Source organism: Oryza brachyantha, chromosome 4, assembly GCF_000231095.2.
Source record: "Oryza brachyantha chromosome 4, ObraRS2, whole genome shotgun sequence".
Lineage (NCBI taxonomy): Eukaryota > Viridiplantae > Streptophyta > Magnoliopsida > Poales > Poaceae > Oryza > Oryza brachyantha.
The window spans coordinates 18,734,328-18,757,258 of NC_023166.2; the positions used below are offsets into that span (position 1 = coordinate 18,734,328).

General features: G+C 39.9%; 4 protein-coding genes across 5 annotated transcripts; 3 read left to right on the plus strand and 1 right to left on the minus strand.

Annotated features, from left to right (window-relative positions):
* The first annotated feature begins 1,171 nt into the window (after positions 1–1,171).
* LOC102708612 lies at positions 1,172–4,561 on the plus strand. Its single transcript, XM_006652779.3, has 6 exons — positions 1,172–1,276; positions 2,077–2,236; positions 2,317–2,979; positions 3,303–3,747; positions 3,879–3,960; positions 4,092–4,561. Exons 1-6 carry the CDS (start codon positions 1,247–1,249, stop codon positions 4,305–4,307), a joined length of 1,596 nt encoding a protein of 531 aa, XP_006652842.2. The 5' UTR covers positions 1,172–1,246; the 3' UTR covers positions 4,308–4,561.
* A 1,211-nt stretch (positions 4,562–5,772) lies between these two features.
* Positions 5,773–6,832, minus strand: LOC107304064 (protein NOI4-like). Its single transcript, XM_015836383.2, has 3 exons — positions 6,679–6,832; positions 6,365–6,592; positions 5,773–6,030 (listed from the first exon to the last, which is right to left on the minus strand). The coding sequence occupies exons 1-3, from the start codon at positions 6,685–6,687 to the stop codon at positions 6,004–6,006; spliced, it is 264 nt and encodes an 87-aa protein (XP_015691869.1). The 5' UTR covers positions 6,688–6,832; the 3' UTR covers positions 5,773–6,003.
* A 2,253-nt stretch (positions 6,833–9,085) lies between these two features.
* LOC102708890 (nucleolin 2-like) lies at positions 9,086–15,647 on the plus strand. 2 transcript variants are annotated; one of them, XM_040523066.1, is made up of 20 exons: positions 9,086–9,176; positions 9,999–10,098; positions 10,187–10,362; positions 10,944–11,027; positions 11,118–11,354; positions 11,953–12,054; positions 12,238–12,330; positions 12,445–12,528; positions 12,603–12,662; positions 12,754–12,855; positions 12,932–13,078; positions 13,171–13,269; positions 13,372–13,428; positions 13,520–13,611; positions 13,686–13,803; positions 13,975–14,063; positions 14,187–14,277; positions 14,389–14,480; positions 15,179–15,483; positions 15,617–15,647. In XM_040523066.1, exons 2-20 carry the CDS (start codon positions 10,017–10,019, stop codon positions 15,643–15,645), a joined length of 2,139 nt encoding a protein of 712 aa, XP_040379000.1. In that variant the 5' UTR covers positions 9,086–9,176; positions 9,999–10,016; the 3' UTR covers positions 15,646–15,647. The 2 variants fall into 2 exon arrangements, with proteins under 2 accessions (XP_040379000.1, XP_040379001.1); XM_040523067.1 differs by lacking the exon at positions 12,445–12,528.
* A 1,474-nt stretch (positions 15,648–17,121) lies between these two features.
* LOC102719488 (disease resistance protein RGA2-like) lies at positions 17,122–22,760 on the plus strand. The gene is given in 6 exon segments (XM_040523246.1): positions 17,122–17,428; positions 17,978–19,129; positions 19,132–19,559; positions 19,561–20,528; positions 20,614–22,391; positions 22,491–22,760. Coding segments are annotated over 5 exon segments (4,626 nt in total). The 3' UTR covers positions 22,385–22,391; positions 22,491–22,760.
* Positions 22,761–22,931: the final 171 nt, after the last annotated feature.

The following is a 22,931-nucleotide window of genomic DNA, read 5'->3' on the forward strand; positions in this document are numbered from 1 at the left end:
GAAAAGGCCAAGAGATTGGAGCAATAATAAAATTTTCTGCAGGAGGTACTGAGTCACTGACGCAGAGAAAGGAGGCGATGAAGTAGTGGCCGCCCCCATCTCTGCGTGCAACTGATGAGAGATGAGAGAGTGAGAGGAGATATTTTTCATCTAACCGAAAAATAATTTCTGAATAAAAATTTTATATATTTATTTTTAATGATTTAAAGTTAAGGTTGTATAATAAAAAAATTGGTAAAAAACCTTAAAATTAAATATATAATTTAAAATTTAAATTTTAGTTTATAAATATAAGTAAATGGGAAAGATGGATTGCTGGCGTGAAGTTAGATGGTGGGTCTGAATCTGATGCTTGGATAGGGCTCAGTCCAGCCTTGGGACCTCTGTTTGACCACCCCAGTTTATACAACCAAAAGGGAGTATACTACTACATTAGTTTGGAGCTTTGGAGTTTGGAGTGTCTAGGGTGCACACATCTCGAGAGGGATGAATTTTTCTTTGCTGTAATGTTAAACTATACTGCCTGTTGTAAAGAGAACTTTGTGTAATAAAAGGGTCATGTGATTTAACAAAGAGGGGCCTGTAAAGATCTGAAAAAGAAAGAGGATGGACCTCTTTTCTGCCTACAACTGAATTAAGGTCGTCTATGGTCTCTGTTGGTACAAGCCCTATTTGTGACTGGTTGAATTTCTACTGTACTAGTACTTTTTATTTGACAACTACTGTACTAGTACTTAGAACCAGCTTTGTGTTTACTCATTCACTGATGAATAGGCCAAGCATTACTGCTGTAAACATTTCTTAAGGGTTTTGGAAAGAAAAAACTGACCTGTGGTCATGTCTAAGTGACACAGGAGTGTCCTGAACTCCTGATAGCTTGAAATCTCGAGATGAATCTTTTAAGTCTAATTAGTCAATGATTAGTTATAAGTGATACAGTAACCAATATATGCTAATGATGGATTAATTAGGCTCAAAAGATTTATCTCGTAGTTTCCAGGCTAGCCGTGAAATTCGTTTTTTCATTCATGTCCGAAAACCCCTTCCGACATCCGATCAAATATTTAACGTGACACTTTTCCTAAAAATTCTCTTAATGAACACATCAGTTGCTCATGTCACTCCAGTTGCTCTAGTGTTCAGTGTTCTTCCCCTCACTCTCCTTGCCTCACTCACACTCTCACTCCCTCTTCCTCCTGCCCATCCCCCTCCCTCTCACACACAGGCACAGGAAGAAGGGGGGAGAATGGAGTATGAAAGGATTCACAAGATTCAGGTATGAGCTCTACCCAAAGCCATTGCAGTAGCGCGTTGTAGCCGAGCTCTTTATTACTGGCTGCTCGATTCTCCCACAGTTCTTTCTTACTCTTCCTACATCCCTTTGATCTCGTGAAAGATTTCGTTTTCTTGATGTGGCCAGTCTTGCGGTCTTGCCCCCATTTCCAAATTGCTTTCTGTTCTGTGTTTCTTCAGAAAATATGTTTCGGCATGCCATTTTTGGCTGCAAATGTTGTGTTTCGATTCAAGCTACTGTCCTAAAGCTGTAAGAACGTAATGTTGAAATAAGACAGATTGGGAATAATGCGAGCAAAATTTTGAAGGATCGTGCATTGTAGGTCTAGAGGGTAATAGGTTAAGGTTAATATATGTTTCCTCAGTGAAAGCAAAGCTAATAAAGTTTGTTTCAATAGAAAAGGAAATATCTTCACCCTGGTAGTGCAAAACCCCATTCTGAGGAACTTAGCGTGGAAACAGCACGCCCTTGTAATTTTACATGGTAAATGAGAGTATGTCATTAATTCATTATTCACTTCTGAAAATGTTGTCCTTCACAAAATTGTTCAAGACTAGAGTAAGAAAAGCGACAAATTGAATCTTCTACTAAGTTCTCACAAATGATTAAAATCTTGGCATGACACAAGCATTTTTCTGTTAGCGGTTTATAGAAGTCTAAAGACGTCAACAAAAGTATATTTTGCAAACTCCAATTTCAAGTTTTATTTGAGTTACAGTTCTTTGAGTAAATAGTATACTTCCATGGAAAAAAGCTTACTGGCTGCTTTGGTGTTCCTGTAGGCTGGTGCACTTTCTCCAACAAAACTGAGGATGAAGCTTCTGGGGACTCACAATCGTGTGAGGGTCATCAGCAACAACTCATCACGGACATCACCTTCAAAGAACAGTGAACCGTCGCAAGCACAGAACAGATTATTAGTTTGTGATGTTCTTGAAGAAGGTACAGACATACTCCTAGTTGGTTCAGAACTTACATTTTCCTGATCAAGCCAATCACAAGCTATCTTGCTCTTCTAACAGTTTCAGGTAGCTCTGATGGCTCCAAATGCTCTTCAGCAATCAACAAGACCGAAGCTTTAGAGAAGGATTCACCGTTGGAGATCAACAAGGCTGAGAATATGACCAAAAGTTCAGTTCAGCAACCTGCATCTAGCAACTCAAGCATGATACATCCAGTTCGAACCATAGAAGAAGAGAGCAACGACTGTGATAGTGGAATTGACAATGCTAGTACCAGTAGCTTCGAGTTCCACGGAGGAGAGAAAACATCGTCGCAGAATGCAACATCGGGATATTTTTCGAGACAGACTTCCTCCAAGTGGAACGATGCTGAGAAATGGATTGTCAGTAAGCAAAATGCTCAACAAAATATCTCCAAGGGTGCACCACAGAACCAGAGCACACAACAGATGAATTCTGCTGCATCCAGGGGCTTTATCGTGCCCCAGATCTCAAACCGCAACGCAATTCCTCGCCCAATGCAGAACATGAAGAGACCGAATCCAGCTTCGTCTGCTTCCCGGAGCATTTTAGAGAGGTTATCATTTGGTTCACATCAGTCAAAGTTGGTCAGGCATGCAGATGTATGTTCAGTTAATAATAATAGTGCCACATCAGAGTATCAAAAAAAGGCAATTGACAGTGGCTCATCAACTGAAATGAGGCCCTACGAAGATCCCAAAGGTAGCAGCCTCTTCACTTGATTATTAGTCAGAAAAAGTATCAAACTATAATGTACTGTGAGCAAATGAATTGAACTGTAAAATTTGTTTATCTTCAAAACACCTTTATCTTATGAGATTTGTTTCGGTCCAACAAAAAGTACCTCGAGGTACCGGTATCTTACGGTACAAAATCGTTTCTCACCATTGGATCTAGCTGAGCAGAATAGACATTGTTAGATCCAATGATCAGAAATGATTTAGTACCGTGAGATATCGATACTTTCAGGTACTTTTTGTTGGACCAGAGCAAATCTCTTATCTTATAGGAATTATTGAATGCAGCTATTCCTACAGTTCACTCAGTGTCTGTGAGAGATGTTGGGACGGAAATGACTCCCATACCAAGTCAGGATCCTTCAAGGACTGCAACTCCACTTGGATCAATGACACCAACTCGTAGCCCAAATTGCTCTATACCATCGACACCGGTAGGAGGACGGTCAACGGCATCACCAGGAGATGATAACACAGATGATGGCCCATACTTCAGCAGAAAAGGCGGCGCAAATGAAATCTCGGACAACGAAACGAGAATGAAGACACGGAAAGAAATTGCCGCGCTGGGCATACAACTAGGGAAGATGAACATTGCTACATGGGCTAGCAAAGAGGAGCTAGAACTAGTCTCTGCATCCCCAAGCATTGCTGATTTGGAGCGGATGAAGAAAGAGTATGCGGCTCGTGCAGCAGCATATGAAGAAGCAGAAAATTTTAAACATACAGCTAGGTATTGTTCAACCAGAAAATGGCATATAATTCCTATTAGTTTCTTGCACTAATGACTTGCAAAGGGAAATAGATAGATTGAATATCTTCACATCGGCTCTGTTCCATTTTATCTAAAACTTTATTTCTCAGATTCAAGAAGGAAGAGTTGAAGATTGAAGCATGGGAGAGCACTCAAAAAGCAAAGATAGAATCTGAAATGAAGAGGATAGAGGTGCATCATGCTTTCCATTTTCCTCCTTGGTGTACTTGAATTATTCACACCAACACAATATAACATTTTCTCACATGTTCAGTACTCTTACAAAGCTAGCTCTTTTATTAAAACGCAAGTCACTGTGGCAGGAACATGCAGAGAAAATGCGAAGTGAGGCCGTAGCGAAGATGGCTGAAAAGCTAGAAATGACAAGGCGTCTAGCTGAAGAGAAACGAGTCTCGGCCAATGCAAGGATGAACCAACAAGCAGCAAAGGCAGTTCAGAAGGCCGAGCTGATTCGCCAGACAGGACGAGTTCCAGGATCATGTATCCTATGCTGCAGTGGCTGCTTCTGTCAACATTAGTGCATGCTTGAGTGCTTGACAACTAAGCTGTCAAATATGGCCCTGATATATCTAAATTCCATGTTCTATAATCAGCATTCCTTGGTTTTAGTATGGAAAGGAATGTCTGATACTCTGATTAGGTATTCAGATGTACAAATTCTGGCTTGTCATAAAAATCATTCCAATGCTTACTTGCTCGGTCAACTACCCAGTTAAAGAACACCTGGTTATTGCGGCGAATTCAATCATTAGAATGATATGCATTTCCTGACCAGCTTGGGTTAAACCCTAGCAGTGTGGTTGTATTGACGAAGAACCATTTCCAAGAGTAATGAGTTTGTTAGCCAGTTATGCCCCAAATTTTCAAGATTTAGAGAAGAGCTTAGAGCCTAATGGATTGTTTCTTGGCCATTTTTTCACTTTTCAGTGTTGTAGTTGATTTTGTTTACTTCACGCTTCGTCCTAGAAAGGGGGTCATTTTTAGCTTTTGAAGGAAAATCAAACGATATATTTGTAAACAGAAAATAAATTGCAAATAAATCTTTTATACATGTTTATAGCGATATAAAATCTAAGGGTACAAAATAAACTACAATGAAAAAAATTCAAAATCAACTTCAAATTTAAAATTTAAAATTCAAATTTTATTTATAAGCAAAAGCTAAAAGATAGGATGAAAGACTCCGTTTTTTAACCAAAAGAATCTATATACAACGACTTCATCTTTAGAATGACTATAGCATTAAAGTTTGAGAAAGTAGAGGGCAAAATTCATTTGAGTTGGAGAAAGTAGGGAAAATGCACTGCAAATTAAAAGAGTGAAGAATATTTTAGTGTGTGTTTGGTGATTGGACATCACTATATGTAAGATGTTCACCTAGTTTTTTAATGTGTTTGATTCGTGGGTGAAACTGTATAGGATGACCTATGAAGTAAATATTTTATAAAGATACTAGATGGATGTATCCAGCCAAATTGGGTGGATGACTTATCACCTTCGCTAACTGTGATCATTAGTGATTGTTTAGTAATAATTAATGTATTTTGTCATCAATTAGTAATTAACCGGTGACCGTGCATGCATCATAGAACTGGTGACCGTGCAGCATCCTCTCATCGAGCTGCTTACGTTTCATATCCTCTACAATACTGGCAACATTCTAACGCATGGTGATGAAAAATTGCTAGTTTACATTCTCAAATGCACAGTGGGGCTTGCAGTCTGCTCGTGTCACCACTGTAAATAACTGATAGGTGACGTGGTTTCGGTGCTTGTTAGTTTATGTACTTGGTGTTTTCGGTACAACGATTGACTTGAATTTAGACCAATGAATATTATCAATTATCATTCATGATTTTTTATGAAAACAACGAAGAATATCAATATTATTTCCCCATGTACCGAATGCATTTTCAGGTTGTCAGATTTGATAATTTGTACGAATTCAATTCTCATCATTAACATATTGACCTGAAGAAATGGTTGGACATAATCAACAATTGGTTCCCTCTGTTTGGTTTATTATGCCCATTTTTTGGATACAAACGAGAAATACTTTCATTATGGACATAGCCAAATACATCGGGAGAGATTGAACACCATGATCATGAAACCATCCACCTCTCCTATGTGCTCCCATCAAAAATACTTCTGGCGCGGCGTTGTGATTGTGTCATCCGAAAACAACAGCGGCGGCAACAGGAGAAACATAAATCAACACCCGCAGAATGTCCACCTCTTCTGCATCAAACCAAACGACGACGTCAATTCGCGCAAGACACCCTTGAGCATACTGCATCTGAGCATGATCATTTCTACGGGCTCGTTCGCGGCAGCAGGTGCGGAAGTACCGTATCAGCGCACACAAAACGAGAAACGTCATTAACATATAACTAATTTAAGTATTATATATTTTAAACTTGAAAAATAAAATAATCTGATTTTTTAAACGACTTCCATATAAACTTTTTTAGCAAAATATATAACATTTAGCAGTTTAGAAAATATACACATGAAAAAAGATGGAGATATTAGCTCATGAGCCTCCTGCGAAGGTGCCCTACATCGCCTTTACCTTGACGCGTTTGGGTGGTGTGTATTGGTAGCTCTCGGCAGGCTTGAATTCAGGCCTGTAGCCGCCGCCGTCGGTGTTCCGAAAGGCCGGTGGTATGCCCACCTTAGCGTTTGGGCCGGTCGTCTTCTTATCATCGCGAGCCTTCTGGAATATGACGGTGAAGCCCTCCGCCGACGCCGGATTCTTCACGTCCCACTCCCCAAACTTGGGCAGCGGCCGGCCCTTGTCCTGCAATGCACCCACGTACACAACACATGCAATGAATTTTGTAACGAAATGGAAAGAATACTTGAATGTGAGATTGGGTTACGTACCGTCGTCATGGTCCAGAGCTAGCGCACCGACGAATTCGACGCCCGGCCGGCCGCCGGGGACGACGACGACGACGGCGCGATGAGAAGGGAGAGGGGCCTAACTACCGGCAGAAGAAGTGGATGTAAAAATAGACGGGAGGGGGTGGCAATTGGGGCGGTCATGCTGGTTTTATACTGTAGAGATGAGCCTAGAAATCCATGGACCAACCGACGTGTCCGCCTGCGCGGGAACGACGGAACCCGAGAGCTCCTGCTTCTGCCGTGTCCGTTTCTCTCCCGCGTCCCATGTGGCCCTCGCCTGCATGTTGATGGCGCACCAGTCTAGCTACTTTCCAAATATAGTCCAATTTTCCTTACCAGATGTCTGATCCAGCGTGAAAGATTGAGCATTCATCCACCATGCTGATGCATGCCGGATGCCTAGGCTACCATGGTGCCACCTAGGTGTGGAACCAGGCATGAGATGGTTTAGACTTAAGCCTCACGTTTGGCTACAAATTATATTAGAAATACATTAAATTTTAGCTAAGATTTATCTAAATAATTAATTTACACTTCATTTGAGCCCCTAAGTTTAGAAAACTCTGCCAGTGGCATGCTTGCTAGCAGCATGTTGCATGTTGCTCCATGCACTACATGTGTCCGCCTAAAGCACTTATTTTATTTTATTTCTCTTACCATCCAAGTATTCCTCTAATAACAACTGTATCATTTAACTTTAAATGATTTTTCTCCTAAATCACTTGTTTTATCTACAATATGATTATGTCATTATATTTTTTACAGTTAAATCTTAATAATAATATCTTATATGATTATTTTTTAATAGAGAACAAATATTTTAAACACATATAGTGATTAAAAACCTTGCATTGTTCCATCGTCAATATAATTAATGCTTCATCTCGGTGTTAAAACATGTTTCATTATATTAAATCGTTGAGGCATAATTGAATACGATTGAAACATTAAGCATTCACATATACAACATTGATCATGTATGTTTGATGTGAAACCATGAATACAATCATTGCTCACATCATATGCCAACAAGAAGATATTGAGATCAGGTTATTAAAGTTCTAGATTCTACTCTTGATTCCCGTGACAATACTAACTTTAAACAGATGACAAATCTACATACGAGATTTGTTTCAGGTCGATGAGTATTTGATGGAAGGTTTTAGAATCCTCTTTCCAAAGGACCTGGTCTCATTGCAAATTTCCTTATGTTGCATCACCTGATATGGGAACGCTAGTAAATTCATCTGGGACCTTGGTGCAAGAGGGCTCCTTGGGCTACGTCCCAAACACGTGGATGACACCCATATGAACTTGTCACCTCCTGCTAGTTACCCCTTTAGTGTTAGTTGAGTTTTCTTTTGTAAGTTAGCTTAGAACACATGTTGGATCAACCACCTCTCTACTTATTTGAGAACCCCACTTTTAGTTGAGATTCATTTTTTGTTATTCACTTATATCTCGCAAATCGGTGCTTGTTTTATGGTGTTCTTGCTTGGTCTCGGTTGTTTGCGGGAGCAAGGTTGACCTGCTCCGACAAGATCAACAATTCTTATCCAGGTGTATCAATCACTAAGCCGCAATACAACAACGTCTCGTATGGCTGTAGTCGGATTATCAATATATTTTTCACACATAATAGTTTTTTCAACTCACCGAAAGATCAGACAACTCCTGTACACGTCAATATAGGAGCTAAAGATCTACCAAATAAGCCCTGTATAATACGAGGGCCCCTATGCAAAAGTGCATACAATTCTGGTTCTTCCTCAATCTCAATCACCTAAGCATGATTGGAGGATAGGGTTAATATGTGAATGTTCACGCGTATCACGGCTGTGCGAACACTCCATCTACACGTACGTAAACTTTATACATATAAACTTTATACATGTCAACTTTATTCATATAAACCTTATATATATATATACTTTATATACACAAAACATTTTATGTTTAAACATTATACATATAAAATTTGTACACAAAATATTATACATAGAATATTATATGTGTAAACTTGATATACTAAAAAATATATACATTTTTTGAACACAACCTTTATAAGTAAAAAATTTTTAAAACACACATATATCATATATATAAAAATAATCTCATATATCTTAAACCCAAAACAACCAAATAAAAATACCATAGAAATGGTCTGCGTATTTTTTTTTAAAACATCTCTGTCTCAATATTTGCTGGCCCAAAACCTGAACCGATGCACGGCTTGGCCCATTCTATAATTCGAATCAGCCCGGCCCAAAAGATGGGCTGGACACAGCCACACAGATACGCGTGGCCTTGCCGCACAACCCTAGCAGCTGCCGCCGTATAAAAGGATCGCGCGGCCGGGCTCGCCTCCCCCCATAACCCGCGCGGCACCGCCTCTCCGTCGAGCGGGCCTCTCCGTCTGCTTGCCGCCGCCGCCTCCGCTGGCCGTCCGGGTCGCCGGTGCCGCTTCCTTTCTGCCGGTAAGCCACTCCCGCGGGTGATTTTTTTTTTGTTGGTGGGTGGGGGGGGGGGGGGGAGGGGGAGGTTGAGGCTAGGGTTTAGGGTTTTATGGGAATACGGAAGGAAATGCTTTCCGATGGTAGGCTGCTGCGTATGTAAGTCGGGGGCGTAGGTGTTCTTGATCTCAAAATGAATTCTACTTTTTTTGAAACACGAAGGGCTGTTTTTGAACCAACCGCTTCGTGCTTATGTTCCTCTGCTGATAATCGTCTCTGTCGTATGTGAATATGCTTACCCAAAACCGCAATCATTTCATGGATTCCTTTGGAAAATTCTGCATGCAGTTATTGTTGTTCAATTGCAGATTTAATCCATGTCCATCGAGAGTAGTGCATATACGCTTAGCACGAACTGCTCCTATCTTTTTATGTTTTATGCGGTGTACTGCTGGTGGTATACATTTATGGTTCTTATATTTCTGATGCATTAACCTGTACTAGTTGATATTAAGAACTTAGGCTTTGTGTATTCCAACTAGGGTCTTTTGGTTTAATCAGAATTTGAACTGTTCTTCCTTCTAAGATCGTTGTGTCTGATCTTTCTTTGTCACGAGTAATCCATTTATTTTCCAAAGAATTAGCTATACTAATCCATATTTGTCTGAACGTGTTCCGTGCAACTAATATTACTAACAGCATCAATCTTGTTCAAAACAACGGGGCCATCTAAATCATGCACTACAATCTGATGTTACTATTTGTGTTCTTGTTATAGTGGTGATCATGATGTGTTGTGTTACTGTGATTTGTTCCGCTAAAGGGTACCGCCATTTGATTTTGTAGAATTAATCAATTCTTAATATGGTTAAGTCAAGCAAGAAATCCAGTGTTGAGGTTGCACCTACCGCTCCCTCAGTCTCAGAGGGAAAATCTGGAAAGAAGGGTAACCATTTTTGTACTTTTGTCTCTCAAGGCCTATTGTTTATTGCTGTTGTTCTGTTCTATCTAAATATTTTTTAAAAAACAAGCAGGAAAGAGAAATGCAGAATATGAGATTGAGAAAGCGACCAGTACCAAGAAACAAAAGACTGTACTGGAGAAGGTTGTGCCTTTGAAGGAGGATGCCAAAAAAGTGAAGAAGCAGCCCCCACCGAAGAAGGTTGAGAGCAGCAGTTCTGAGGAGGATTCTTCAGAATCTGAAGAGGAGGTAATTCAGTCTTCACCAATCTTCTTGTTTAAAGTTTTAGTTCACTATTGGTATCGTATGTTTGATGATCCCTTTGCATACTATTATAAAGTGCAAGGTATTTGTGATCTTGAATGCTCAGCATTGAAATCGGTATGATATTTTCTCAGTTCACCTGTTTTGTCTCAGTAGCTTGCACTGTATGCTTGAGAGACTCAAATGATTTGAGCTGAAGTGTTATTATTGAAATGTATACTTTGAGAAACTAATGAATAAGTAGAAGTAGCAGAAATTGGACACCTATATGGTGTCAAGCCATAATTTTGACCCCTGAGATTGAACAGTTTGAACATTTGTTAGACAGTAGAAGCTTCTTACTTTTAACATCTGGGTTTTCAGTGCAACAGTGATTGCTTGAATGGTCTACACGATTGTCATCTTTTGCCAGTCTTTTATGGAAAATATGTTATTGAAGATGCCTGTTTTCTTTCAATGAGTGCGTTCATTTTGATTAGTTTCTTGTGTTTCAAACTATAATGAACATAGAGGGGGTTTTCTTATCTGCACCTGTCCCTATCAATTATTGTCAAAATTCTTTGCAGGTGAAGGCCCAACCAAAGAAGTCAGCACAGCCTGCTAAACAGGAGTCCAGTGATGATACCAGTGATGATAGCTCCTCGGATGATGTATGGGGTTTTCATCCTTTTTTCTCCCAAGGGATATGTTTACCTTCATTGCTAAGAAACTTATGGTTTACTTTTATTTTTCTAATCCAGGAGCCTGCAAGTAAACCTGTTGCTCATTCAAGCAAGCCTCTAGCTGCACTTGCTACCAACAGCAGCAGCAGTGATGATAGCAGTGATGAGAGTTCATCTGATGATGAACCTGTGAAAAGGCCTGCTGCCCCTTCGAAGAAGCCAGTTGCACTTGCTACCAATGGATCAAAAAAGGTCGAGTCAGACAGCAGTAGCTCTGATAGCAGCTCTGATGAGGAGTCTGATGAAGATGATAAGGTGAATATTTGTTTCCTATTTTAACTTAAGGGATGTTCATGATTTCTTTCTCATCATCTGCCTAACACATTTTGCTTTGCCATTTTTCTATTATGAGTACCAGTTTCTGTTTGAGGGTATATGATTTGTAAAATTTAGGATTTTACTATCAGATATGTTAACTTCCCGTTTGATGTCTTGTCTATGCGCATGGCATCTGCATATGCATTAACTATAATATTTATTATCCCCTAATTTTATCGTACTCTTGGTTTTGAAGCTTTACATCTTATGCAACAGTTCTGCTGTGCTCATAAACTGATATATTCTGTATGATTACTGTATTTTGTGAATTTTCATTGATATAGCAATTCTGCTAAATGTATGAAGAACAGTATGTATGTTTTAGTATACTAATGTGTGCAAAAGGCAATTCAATTTGCCCAAATTTGTACCAATAATCTTTCAATTGAACACATTTGTTTGGCTGCTAGAAACCCACCATAAGAAACAATGTTGTAATTTCTACACAACTACTGTTTCTCTTTTTTGCTCTGTTTCTATTAAATCCTTTTGCCTTATTGCACTAACAGGCTTGTTGCATTTCCTTTCTTTTCAGAAATCTGCTGCTCCTGTTAAGAAACCTTCAGTTGCCACTATACAAAAGAAGACCCAGGAACCTGACAGCTCTGAGAGTGACTCTGATGATGGTTCAGATGAGGTAAGAAGCCATATAAAATTATAAACTATGTGCATTATTATGTCAGATTCTGAATACTCAGATGGCGGTGTGGAGCACAGTTATATTAATTCCCTTCTGAATTATGACTTAAGTTCTGGAGCATTGGTAGAAGATGTTATTGGTAAACTATGTTTCCTGTCCTGACAAGAGCAATATCTACAGGATATGCCAGCTAAAGCATCAACAGTAGCCAAGAAAATGGAAGAATCCAGTGAAAGCTCTGACTCAGAAAGTGATACAGACTCGGATGATGAGGTAGGCACCTTACCACTCATGTTGACAGAGCAGCTTCATTCTCCATTATTTTTTTCTGCAATCACATAATCTGTGAATTTCCTGGATAACACTACTAAAATTAATCCTGCCAAGGCTGCTGCTGTTAAAAAGATAGATGAATCAAGTGATAGCTCAGACACTGACTCCGAGAGTGAGACTGAGCCTGAATGTGAGGAAGTACGTGTGCTGGTAATTTTACTTTTGATGTCTAATTATTGTGCAATATTAAAATTTTATACAATGTCTTGCAGCCAGCAAAACCTATTTTTTCTGCGAAAAGGCATCTAACAGCAGATACAAAGACTGGACAAGTATGGTTTCTGTTCTGAAGTTTGTTTCCTCAAGTGTGAGTAAAGTTTTCTGGTTATTTCCTCTGATAATCTTGAGAACAACTGTTTGTAGTCCAAGGATGACTCTGAGGATAGTTCTGACGAGAGGTCTGACGAGAGTTCTGATGATAGTTCTGAGGAAAGCGATGATGAACCTCCGCAAAAGAAGATTAAGGTGTTGATTTTTCCTTTTTAGTTCATTTTGTATTTTTTTTTGTCATCATTACATTTGCTATCTGTGTTGTTTCCAGAATTCTACAACCTCTGGAACTGCTAAGCCTTCCCCTAAGGTCGCCAAGAAGGAAAGCAGCAGTGGTGAAGAAAGTGATGATGATGATGACAGTTCTGATGAAAGCTCTGATGAGGATGATAAGAAAAAACAAACTCAAGCTAAGAAGGTGGTGTGCAGAGTTAGAAGCCCGTGTTTTCTCATAAATGTATGTAGCTATTCTTTAACTTTATTTCAACTTTTCATTGTCTGATATTGCAGCAAACACCAGTAGCACAAGAGAGTAGCAGCTCAGATGTATCTTCTGCAGAAGATAGTGACATGGAAAGTGATGAACCAGTGAAAACTCCCAAAAAGAAGGTACAGATATTGTAAAGTTTGTGCATATGTTCTCTTTGGACATCACATTGCTCTTCACGTATAGCAGTTTTATGTTTCTGAAATAGTTTCTTTATCCTTCAGGAAACTGCTGCATCTGTTGGTTCGAATAAGTCTGCGACAAAACTGGGACATGAGGAAGTATGTTTCCAACCTTGGTACTGTTATTCTGCAATACTATTCTTTTATGTTTGTTTCATGTTGGACAGTTAGTCTTAACCTCATTTTGCAGCCAAAAACACCTGCTAGCAACCAAAATCAAGCTACTGGGTCAAAGACCCTTTTTGTTGGGAATTTATCATACAGTGTGACGCAAGAACAAGTGTAAGTTTGTGAAATGTGCTAAATCTTTCTGTTTCAAATATATCCCCACTAATTTCACTGTTCACTATTTGTAGGAAGCAATTTTTCCAAGAGGCAGGTGAAATTGTTGATATTCGTTTCAGTACATTTGAAGATGGGGGCTTCAGGGGCTTTGGACATGTTGAATTTGCCACAGCGGAAGCTGCTAAGAAGGTCATCATTCTGATCAATTTTTTTGGTGATTTATTCAGTTTATATTTGTTCCATGAAGAAAGATGATTTATTCAGTTTATATCGGTTCCACGAAGAAAATATTTTATTGCCACCAAGTTTTTGGTGATTTAGCTAATTGGGCTTATTTATCGTCAACTATTTTTATTTTAGGCACTTGAATTTGCTGGTCATGATCTGATGGGACGGCCGGTCAAGCTTGACCTGGCTCGTGAGAGAGGCGCGTACACTCCTGGCAGCGAGTAATTCCCTATCTTTGTGTTTTGTGCACGAGAGAAAAAAAGCTTTAGATATGCTTTGAGAAATATTTTATTTGGTCTATCATCGTGTAAATGGGGCCATGATAGTTTTGTGTAATTGCTCAGGAGGGACAACAGTTCTTTCAAGAAGCCTGCTCAAAGCTCCGGAAACACTATATTTATTAAAGGCTTTGATACTACTCTTGGAATAGACCAGGTAAGTTCCATGTGATCGCACATTGTTATTTTTTAAATTCTACTGTTGTTTGTCTACCTTTTGTTTTCTAAACATGTCATTTTATGCTGTATATGTGCTTATTTTCTTTAGATCCGAACTTCACTTGAAGAACATTTTGGCACATGTGGAGAGATCACACGCGTTTCAATTCCAAAGGATTATGATACTGGTGCAAGCAAAGGGTTAGTTGCTCTTGTTACATCTATGAAACACAACACTCTATTACTGCTTTTTGTGAAACATAATACACTCTTCCTTTTGGATTCCTGCACTTGGAGAAATCATATTTATTAGGGAAAAGCTAGCTACCGGTATACCGGCCCCACCATTGGGGCAGTATCCTTGTGTGCGGCACCGAAGTGTGTGTATGCAGAAAGATTGCTAATTAGTAGTACACTAATTAATGTAAGTTAGCAATTTATTGGTAACTAAGGTGTACACAGAAAGTTAAGTAATTCTTTTATAATTTTTCCACTTATCTTTTTATTAGAATTGAGATATTTTAATACATCATTAATATTTTAAAATATCATCTTTGTACCGACGAGGATTGCCGGTACCATCTTGGTATCAATTCTTATCGATAGTGTGTTAGCTGATACCACCATAGCAATAGTTAGTACCAACTAAGTATCAGCTGATACCACCATAGTAATTGTTAGTACCAACCGAGTATCAGCTGATACCACCATAGTAATTGTTGGTACCAGTGCGGAGTGCGGTATCAGATTTGATTCTGGCGAGATATGTTTGGTACTTGATTCCAGCGAGATATGTTTGGTACTTTGTAGGAGTCAATCTGTTCTGAAACGGGATACCGTGCAGTGGCAACCCCATATTTATTATTCTCGGTGACGTGGCTTCCTGGTGGCTTGTGCAGGATGGCATACATGGATTTTGCAGACAATGGTGCCTTGTCTAAAGCATTTGAACTGAATGGATCTGACCTCGGCGGCTACAGCCTGTATGTGGACGAAGCAAGGCCTAGGCCAGACAACAGAGACGGTGGCTTTGGCAGTGGTGGACGAAACTTTAACAACAGTGGGAGAGGAAGACATGGCGGACGCGGCGACAATAGCCCCGGACGTGGTGACCGAGGACGTGGCAGAGGCTTTGGTAGGGGCGACAGGGGCCGTGGTGGACGGGGTACACCGTTCAGGCAGAGTGCTGGTACACCCAGTGCAGGTAAAACTGCTACCACACCAAATTGCAATTTACCCAGCTTTTACATACGCTGGTTCGACTTCATGTATAGGATAAATGGAGCTGTGACAATTAACATTTAATTAACATCATGGTTGTCATTTTTGAATGACAGGAAAGAAGACAACATTCGCTGACGACTAGGGAAAAAAAATTGAGCCCGTTTTGTTCCAATACGTAGTTATCCCCCACCCCCGTGCAATTCTACTGAATCGCGAACGGTTGCTTGCCTGCCTCCGTACTGTTACATTTTGTGGCCGTCGATTATCTTGTTGGCTGTTGGGTCCGTGTTGGTAAATTTGGCCGATAGTTCTGGCAATTTTGTAACCTCTTGGCCTACGTAATCATTTCTATCGTATAATAACTCAGTAGAATGCCATTATACGGGTCAAATTGGTGCCTTCGTTTTGTAGTTTGGTAAGTTCTTCGGTGCTGGATCATTAAATGCTTTTCAATTTTGTCTGCCCCATGAGGCTGTTATGAGGGCCCGTTTAGTTAACAATTTTTCTAAAAAAATATCATATCAAATCTTTGGACATCTAAATGGAGCATTAAACATAGATAGGGAAAATTGTTTGATGAATTTTTTAAGTTTAATTAGTCTATGATTAGTTATAAGTGCCACTGTACATGTGCTGATGATGAATTAATTAAGCTAAAAGATTTCTCTCGAAGGCATATGAAATTTGTTTTTTATTTGTGTCTGAAATTTTTTTTATATTCGGTTAAACGTTGACTTGCGAAGTAAACGGGCTGATCTCACTGGTCTTTTTTGGTCAATGCAATCCGAAGCCAATGTGGAATGAACTTTTCATAATACCCGTTGCAATAACTGGATTGTAGATTTCTATTGGATATAAAAGGTAAAAAAGAGATTTAAATCTAGCTCATGGAGATCTGTGACTAATACCTTAACCATCGGCTCGTTTTGACCAAACCTCGGGACTAAGTTTGCGTTTTCTTTATCTCAGATTATTTCTCAATCTTTTGCGCGTTTTTTTTTCAAAAGTTTATAGAATTTCATCGTCTCACAACTTTGAACTAGGTTGTAGTATTTGATTTTATCATTTATATAATTACAATTATCAAAAATAGACACGTGAAAAGAATGCATCTAGAGATTACCAAACTGTGAAAACTATTCGCGCAGCTTCCTCAAGCATCTCCTAGCACGCATTTTAGAGAGCTAATATTTTACTTTTTAAAAATTTATATTGGGTTCATTCAAAATAAATATTGGGCATAAAAATTACACCTAACAGAAATCTAAAACTAAATAAATTATATTAGTAACGCATAGAAATGAGCTAATGTTAGGCATGTGTAAATATTAAAAATATATTTGATAATCTATCGAAGATATTGTTCTAATATTTAGTTTTAGAAATCAACTTTAAACGTCTTTTAGATATGCTTTGCTCTAAAGTTTGGCTGGTTGGGCACGACCGCACTAGGGTCACTGCTAGTTGAAAATTTATGCTTGGGCTTCCCTCCCCCCATTCGCTGGTTTTGCCATCCTGGTGCGCACTTGACTCCATCGTTTCATCTGCTTGGTTTCTCCGTTGCGCAAGGCTTGCCTCCTGCTGCCACCGCCGGCCGCCATTGGTGCGGCGAGGGAAGATGGAGTTGGTCGCTAGTGCTGTAATAGGGTTGATGGTGGAAACCATCCTGGGGAGCTTGGGCGGAGTGCTGGAAGCCTGGACTCGTGAGGTCGGGCTCGCCGAAGACGTGGAGAAGCTCGTGTTTGAGGTGAGGAACGTGGAGGCGGTGCTCGCCACTGCCGAGGCTGCTGCTTACGAGGGAAGGAGGCCGGTCGACAACACGCGACTGGCCCAGTCGCTGGATTGTCTGAGAGATCTGCTTTATGACGCGGACGATGCTATGGATGAGCTCGACTACTACCGGCTCCAACGACAGATCCAAAAAGGTTCTGTGATTTCTGCTTGCTGTTTCATTTCTATTGGTGGGTTTATCGTTTATTGCAATGATTGAAAGAAGCTGAGTAATATTGCCGCCATATCTCGGTCTATTTGTTGGTTAGTAGATTTAACTTTTGTGGATTATATCAGCAGTTCTAAGAGAAGATATGCCTTTGCTAAGGGCAATATTACGTTTACTTGTAGTGGTATACTTATAGTGGTAGTAATGTAGTAAAAATTTATATCTAACCACTTATTTTTACAAGTATATTAAATATTCTATTTCAAACTTTGGTAAGATATATTTATTTGTTTTAATACGAAATATGACACATGATTTTATCGTAGAGTTATATATTTTAGTTCTAATTTTATTCTTATAGAATTTTTACTACACATACTAGCAGTGTAGTATAATAAAATCTGATCCATTAGATCCAAAGCAATGGACGGCTCGCAATCATTAGAGGGTACCTTAAAAAATTCCTTTGATAAAGGCATAAAACTGCTTAATTTCTCAGTAAGGTTCCTATAGCACACTGAGTTAGCTTTTGCAGGTGAAGATTGCAGTGCTAATACTGGTAATAGTCCTCAAGTGAGCAGTGCGTTTTCATCCACACCATTTTCTCCTTTTCAACTATTATGCAGCATTGGTAGCCAAATTACTAGCTGGGCCTCACCTGGCAGAAAAAGGAAACGAGAAGAGGAAGGCACAGCTGATAGCACTATGCTTCCTTTTGAGATCAAACATGACATTTCTGAGAGGATCAACAGAATAGCAAACAATTTACAGAAAACAGGCGATTCTGTCCGCAAGTTACTAAAGCTAGAGATCTCAGTCCTATCTCTAAGGTCAAACCAAGAGCAGAGAATGACCAGGAACACACGCCTGACAACTTCTGTTCCTATTGAACCGAAAGTATATGGGAGGGATGCAAATAGGGACATGATAATAGAGATCTTAATAAATGAGGAATCTAGTGATCTCTGTGTCCTACCAATAGTTGGCATTGGTGGTATTGGGAAGACAACGCTGGCTAGATTTGTATATCAAGATCAAAGAATTATTGATCATTTTGATTTGCAGATGTGGATTTGTGTGTCCACTAACTTCAATGAACTGAGAATAACAGTTGAGATCTTAGAGCATGTATGTAAGGATAAACAAGAGTACAAAGATGTGAGCAACTTCAATGTACTACAGGAGATTCTTTTGAAGAATATTAGACATAAACGATTTCTTCTCATATTGGATGATATGAGGGAAGACAAGGACAGGAGTGGATGGGATAGGCTGTTAGCTCCTTTGAAAAATAGTCAAGTAACCAACTGCGCTGTGCTAGCAACAACCCGAAGAAACTCAGTTGCAGAAATGATAGGAACAATGAATGCAATCCAAATCAGTGGTCTGGATGAGACGGCGTTCTGGCGGTACTTCAAAGCATGTGCATTCGGCAACGAGAACTATGAGGGTCATTGTAAGTTGCAATCCATCGGGCGACAGATTGCTAAAGCACTGAAGGGCTGCCCACTTGCGGCACGAAGTGTTGGTGCACTTTTGAACAGAAATATTAGCTATGAACATTGGATAATTGTTCAGGCCAAATGGAAATCTCTTCAACTAAAAGATGACGACATTATACCTATCTTGAAACTTAGTTATGATTATCTACCTTTCCACCTTCAGTGTTGTTTTTCCTACTGCTCTTTGTTCCAGAGGATCACCGGTTCTATGGAGAAACTTTGGTCCAAGCTTGGATATCTCAAAATTTTGTTCAATATGAAGATATGGGAAGGGGATTGGAGGAAACTGGATTGCAATATTTGGCTAATTTAGTAGATTTGGGATTTTTCCAAAAAGTTGACTCACACTATACTATGCATGATCTAATGCATGAATTAGCAGAACAAGTTTCATCAAATGAATGCGCTACAATAAATGGATTGCAACCTAATGTAATTCAACCAAGTATTCGACATTTGTCCATCATAACCAGTGCCCATGACATTGATGCACATGGAAATTTTCCCATGGAGAAATTTGAGGAGATACTACAGAAGATTAGGCCTTTTCAAAAGTTGAGGAGTTTGATGTTTTTTGGATGGAGTAGCGTCAAGTTATTAAAGCCCATACATACTTTTTTGGAAGGAAGCAAAATGTTTACGATTGTTAAGAGTTTATGTCTCAAATGCTGACATGAACTCTGTTCAAAATTTGTTAAGTCCATATCATCTCCGCTATCTTGAATTTATTGATGTCTATAAGGGTGGTGTTGTTCCTCAGGCTTTTACCAGCTTTTATCACCTTCAAGTGTTGAATTTGAGCACTCATGGAGTTCATGATGTACCTGCTGCTATGAGTAATTTAGTTAATCTTCGTCATTTTATCGCTCAAGAAAAAGTGCACCAGGCAATAGCTGGTGTTGGCAACATGGCCTCTCTTCAAGAACTAAAGTTCAAGGTTCGAAATGTTTGCACTTTTGAGATGGGACAACTCCAACCAATGAATAAGCTTGTAACTCTTGGGATCTCTCATCTTGAAAATGTGAAGACTAAAGATGAAGCCAGCAGTGCTAGACTTATAGACAAAGAGTACCTAAAAAAGTTGTCCTTGTCATGGAACGGTGACAGCGTGAGCATTGAACCTGACAGATCAAAAGATGTGCTTGAGGGTCTTCGACCTCATCATAACCTGAAAGATCTAAGTATAACTGGGTATAGTAGTCCCAACTCCCCAACATGGTTTTCTAGTAATATGTCGGTTACATCACTGCAGACAATTCATCTTGAGAATTGCAGGGAGTGGCAAATTCTTAGTTCTCTTGAGATGCTTCCGTTGCTTAAGAAATTAAAATTGGTCAGGATGTTGAATTTGATGGAACTCTCACTTCCTTCCTTGGAAGAGTTGGTGTTAATTGAGATGCCAAAGTTGGAGAAGTGCATTGGTTCTTGTGGGATAGAATTGACTACTGATCTCAGGGTATTGATGATCGAGGACTGCCCTCAACCGAATGACTTCACTCCTTTCCAGAGCTACTCTTCTTTTGGGGCTGAGCTGTGGTTTCCATCTCTCAGAGAACTCACCATTGTGTGTTGTCCTCATATAAGGTAGTAGTTCGTTCTTTGTTTCAGTTTTGCTTGAATAGTTGCCATGTCATGTTTTTAATCACATAATCCATAATTGATGTTGCAGCAAGTGGGAAACACTTCCACTGGGGAAAATGCATGCACTCAAGAGTTTGAAATTAACAGATCTCCATGCTGTGAGAGAGTTGTTAGTCCCTTCCTTGGAGAAGTTGGTGTTGAGTAACATGCCAAGTTTGGAATGTTGCAGCGGGCTAACAGCTTCACGCGTGCAAATGTCCACTTCCCAAGAGGATAAGGAGTGGCTATCTGGTCTCCGTGAACTCACTATTCACGATTGCCCTCATTTGGTAGTGTCATATGCTCTCCCACCTTCTGCTTTGATGTCTCACTTCTCCATCAAGGGGGTTCCAACACATCCAATAATGGAGAAACACTATGGTTTCACTATCAAATCTGATGAGTTGATTATGCTTGATGACAAGATCTTAGCATTCCATAGCCTTAGGGGCATTAGATCTTTGTTTATAAATGATTGTCCTAATTTAGCCTCTTTGTCTAATGAATGTCTCAACCAACTCATCGATTTAGAGGGCCTCTGTATAAGAGGTTGTCCTAATTTTACCATGACAAGCGGCCTTGTCCTCCCATCTCTCAGATGGCTGTCCGTCCAGACTTGTGGCATATCAGGGAGTTGGCTAATGGAAATGCTTTCACATGCACGGTCCTTTGATCAGTTGCAATTACATGACAGCCCACAAATAAAATTTATTTCGTTTAGTCAACCTACAGAGATGGAAGGCACATGCAGTTTGGGTTCAGCAACTACAGTAACGTCGCACTTCGCTGGTGACGAACAACTGTTGCAAATTCCATCTAATGTTGTCCGTTCTCTAAGAATGCTAGTTATTTTTAACTGCCATAATCTTGAGTTCAGTGGAGAGGAGGGGCCCCTCCGAGGATACACCTCTCTTGATATCTCCGTATCCAGCATTGCCCCAAGCTGGTACCGTTGTTTGTTGGTGAGTGGTATGATGGAGGTTGGATCGCTCCCGACATCCTTACGATTATTGGATATTGATATGGGCCCTGAGCTGTCTACTATATGGGATCTCAAACTGCAGGAGCTTGAACAGGGCGGTTATCAGGTTCCACCGCCGCCTCCGTCACTTGAAACATTCCTTGTCACGAATCTCACTGACAAGGTACAGTCCTGTCTGCTATCCTGTCTCCCTAGCATCACAAAATTAGTCATATCAAATAGTCCAGAGTTGACATCTCTGCATCTAGGATACTCCAAGGCACTGGAGTGTTTGGAAATTGTAGGCTGCGAGTCACTTGCTTCAGTCGAGGGCTTTGGGTCCTTGACAAACCTTAGGTCTTTGGTAGTATATGACCCACCCATCTTGCCTCGATGTTTTGAGCTTCTGTCACATCAGCAAGGGGCCACTGACATCTGGTCCAAACTGGAAAAACTTCAGATAGGTGATGGCTCTGTCCTTACCGCGTCCCTCTGCAAACAGCTCACTTCGCTGAAACGTTTGTTCTTCTTTCCTGAACGAAGCAAGCATGGTGCGATGATGATGGGTCTGACAAAGGAACAAGAGAGAGCACTCCAGCTTCTGACCTCTCTCCAAAGTCTCAACTTTTGGCACTTGCCGAATCTCCTGTCACTTCCTGCAAAACTAGCAAGCCTTACCTCCCTCCAGCATTTATATATCTCGAACTGTCCTCGCATCGCAAGGTTGCCAGAGATTGGACTTCCACCTTCACTGGTACAACTGACTGTGCGCCGCTGCAGTGAGGAGCTATGTATGCATTGCAGGATGGCAACGAGTGAGAAGCTGAAGATCCTGATCGATGACATTCCTGTTGATTAACCCCTAGGTATGTTACCATGCATATTTTTCTTATGAGCTAATTTATACTCTCACCCTCTTGCTTAAAGTAAGTAACTGATTATTGATCTAATGATCTTTCTGTTAGAGTGCAGACTGCAGCCACACAAGATTTTGCTGTCCATGTTTGCAACATTTTCTGTCAGCACATATATTCATGGAGTTGTCAATGCGCCATATCTTTGGTCTGACGAAGACACCATATATGTGTGCCTGATTGGCGCATCCGCGCATAAGCCCTTGCTAAAAGTGACGAAGTGCTGATCCAGACAATATAAGACAATTTTCATTCTTGCGCTTCTCCTGCTTGGTGCCTGGCAGTCGCCAGCATGTTTGTTTTCTGCTTCTGGATTTGTAGTATGGGCTTTTCTTTTGTTCTTAAAAAATATCTTGAGATATAAAAAAATTTAGTGTAAAATTTTGATACCTTAAGGTATATTATAAATTGAGGTGTTAAATTTTTATATAGAAATATGATATCTCGACATACTTTTTCAAGGAGGGAAAAAACTCATCCATTATAGCTACT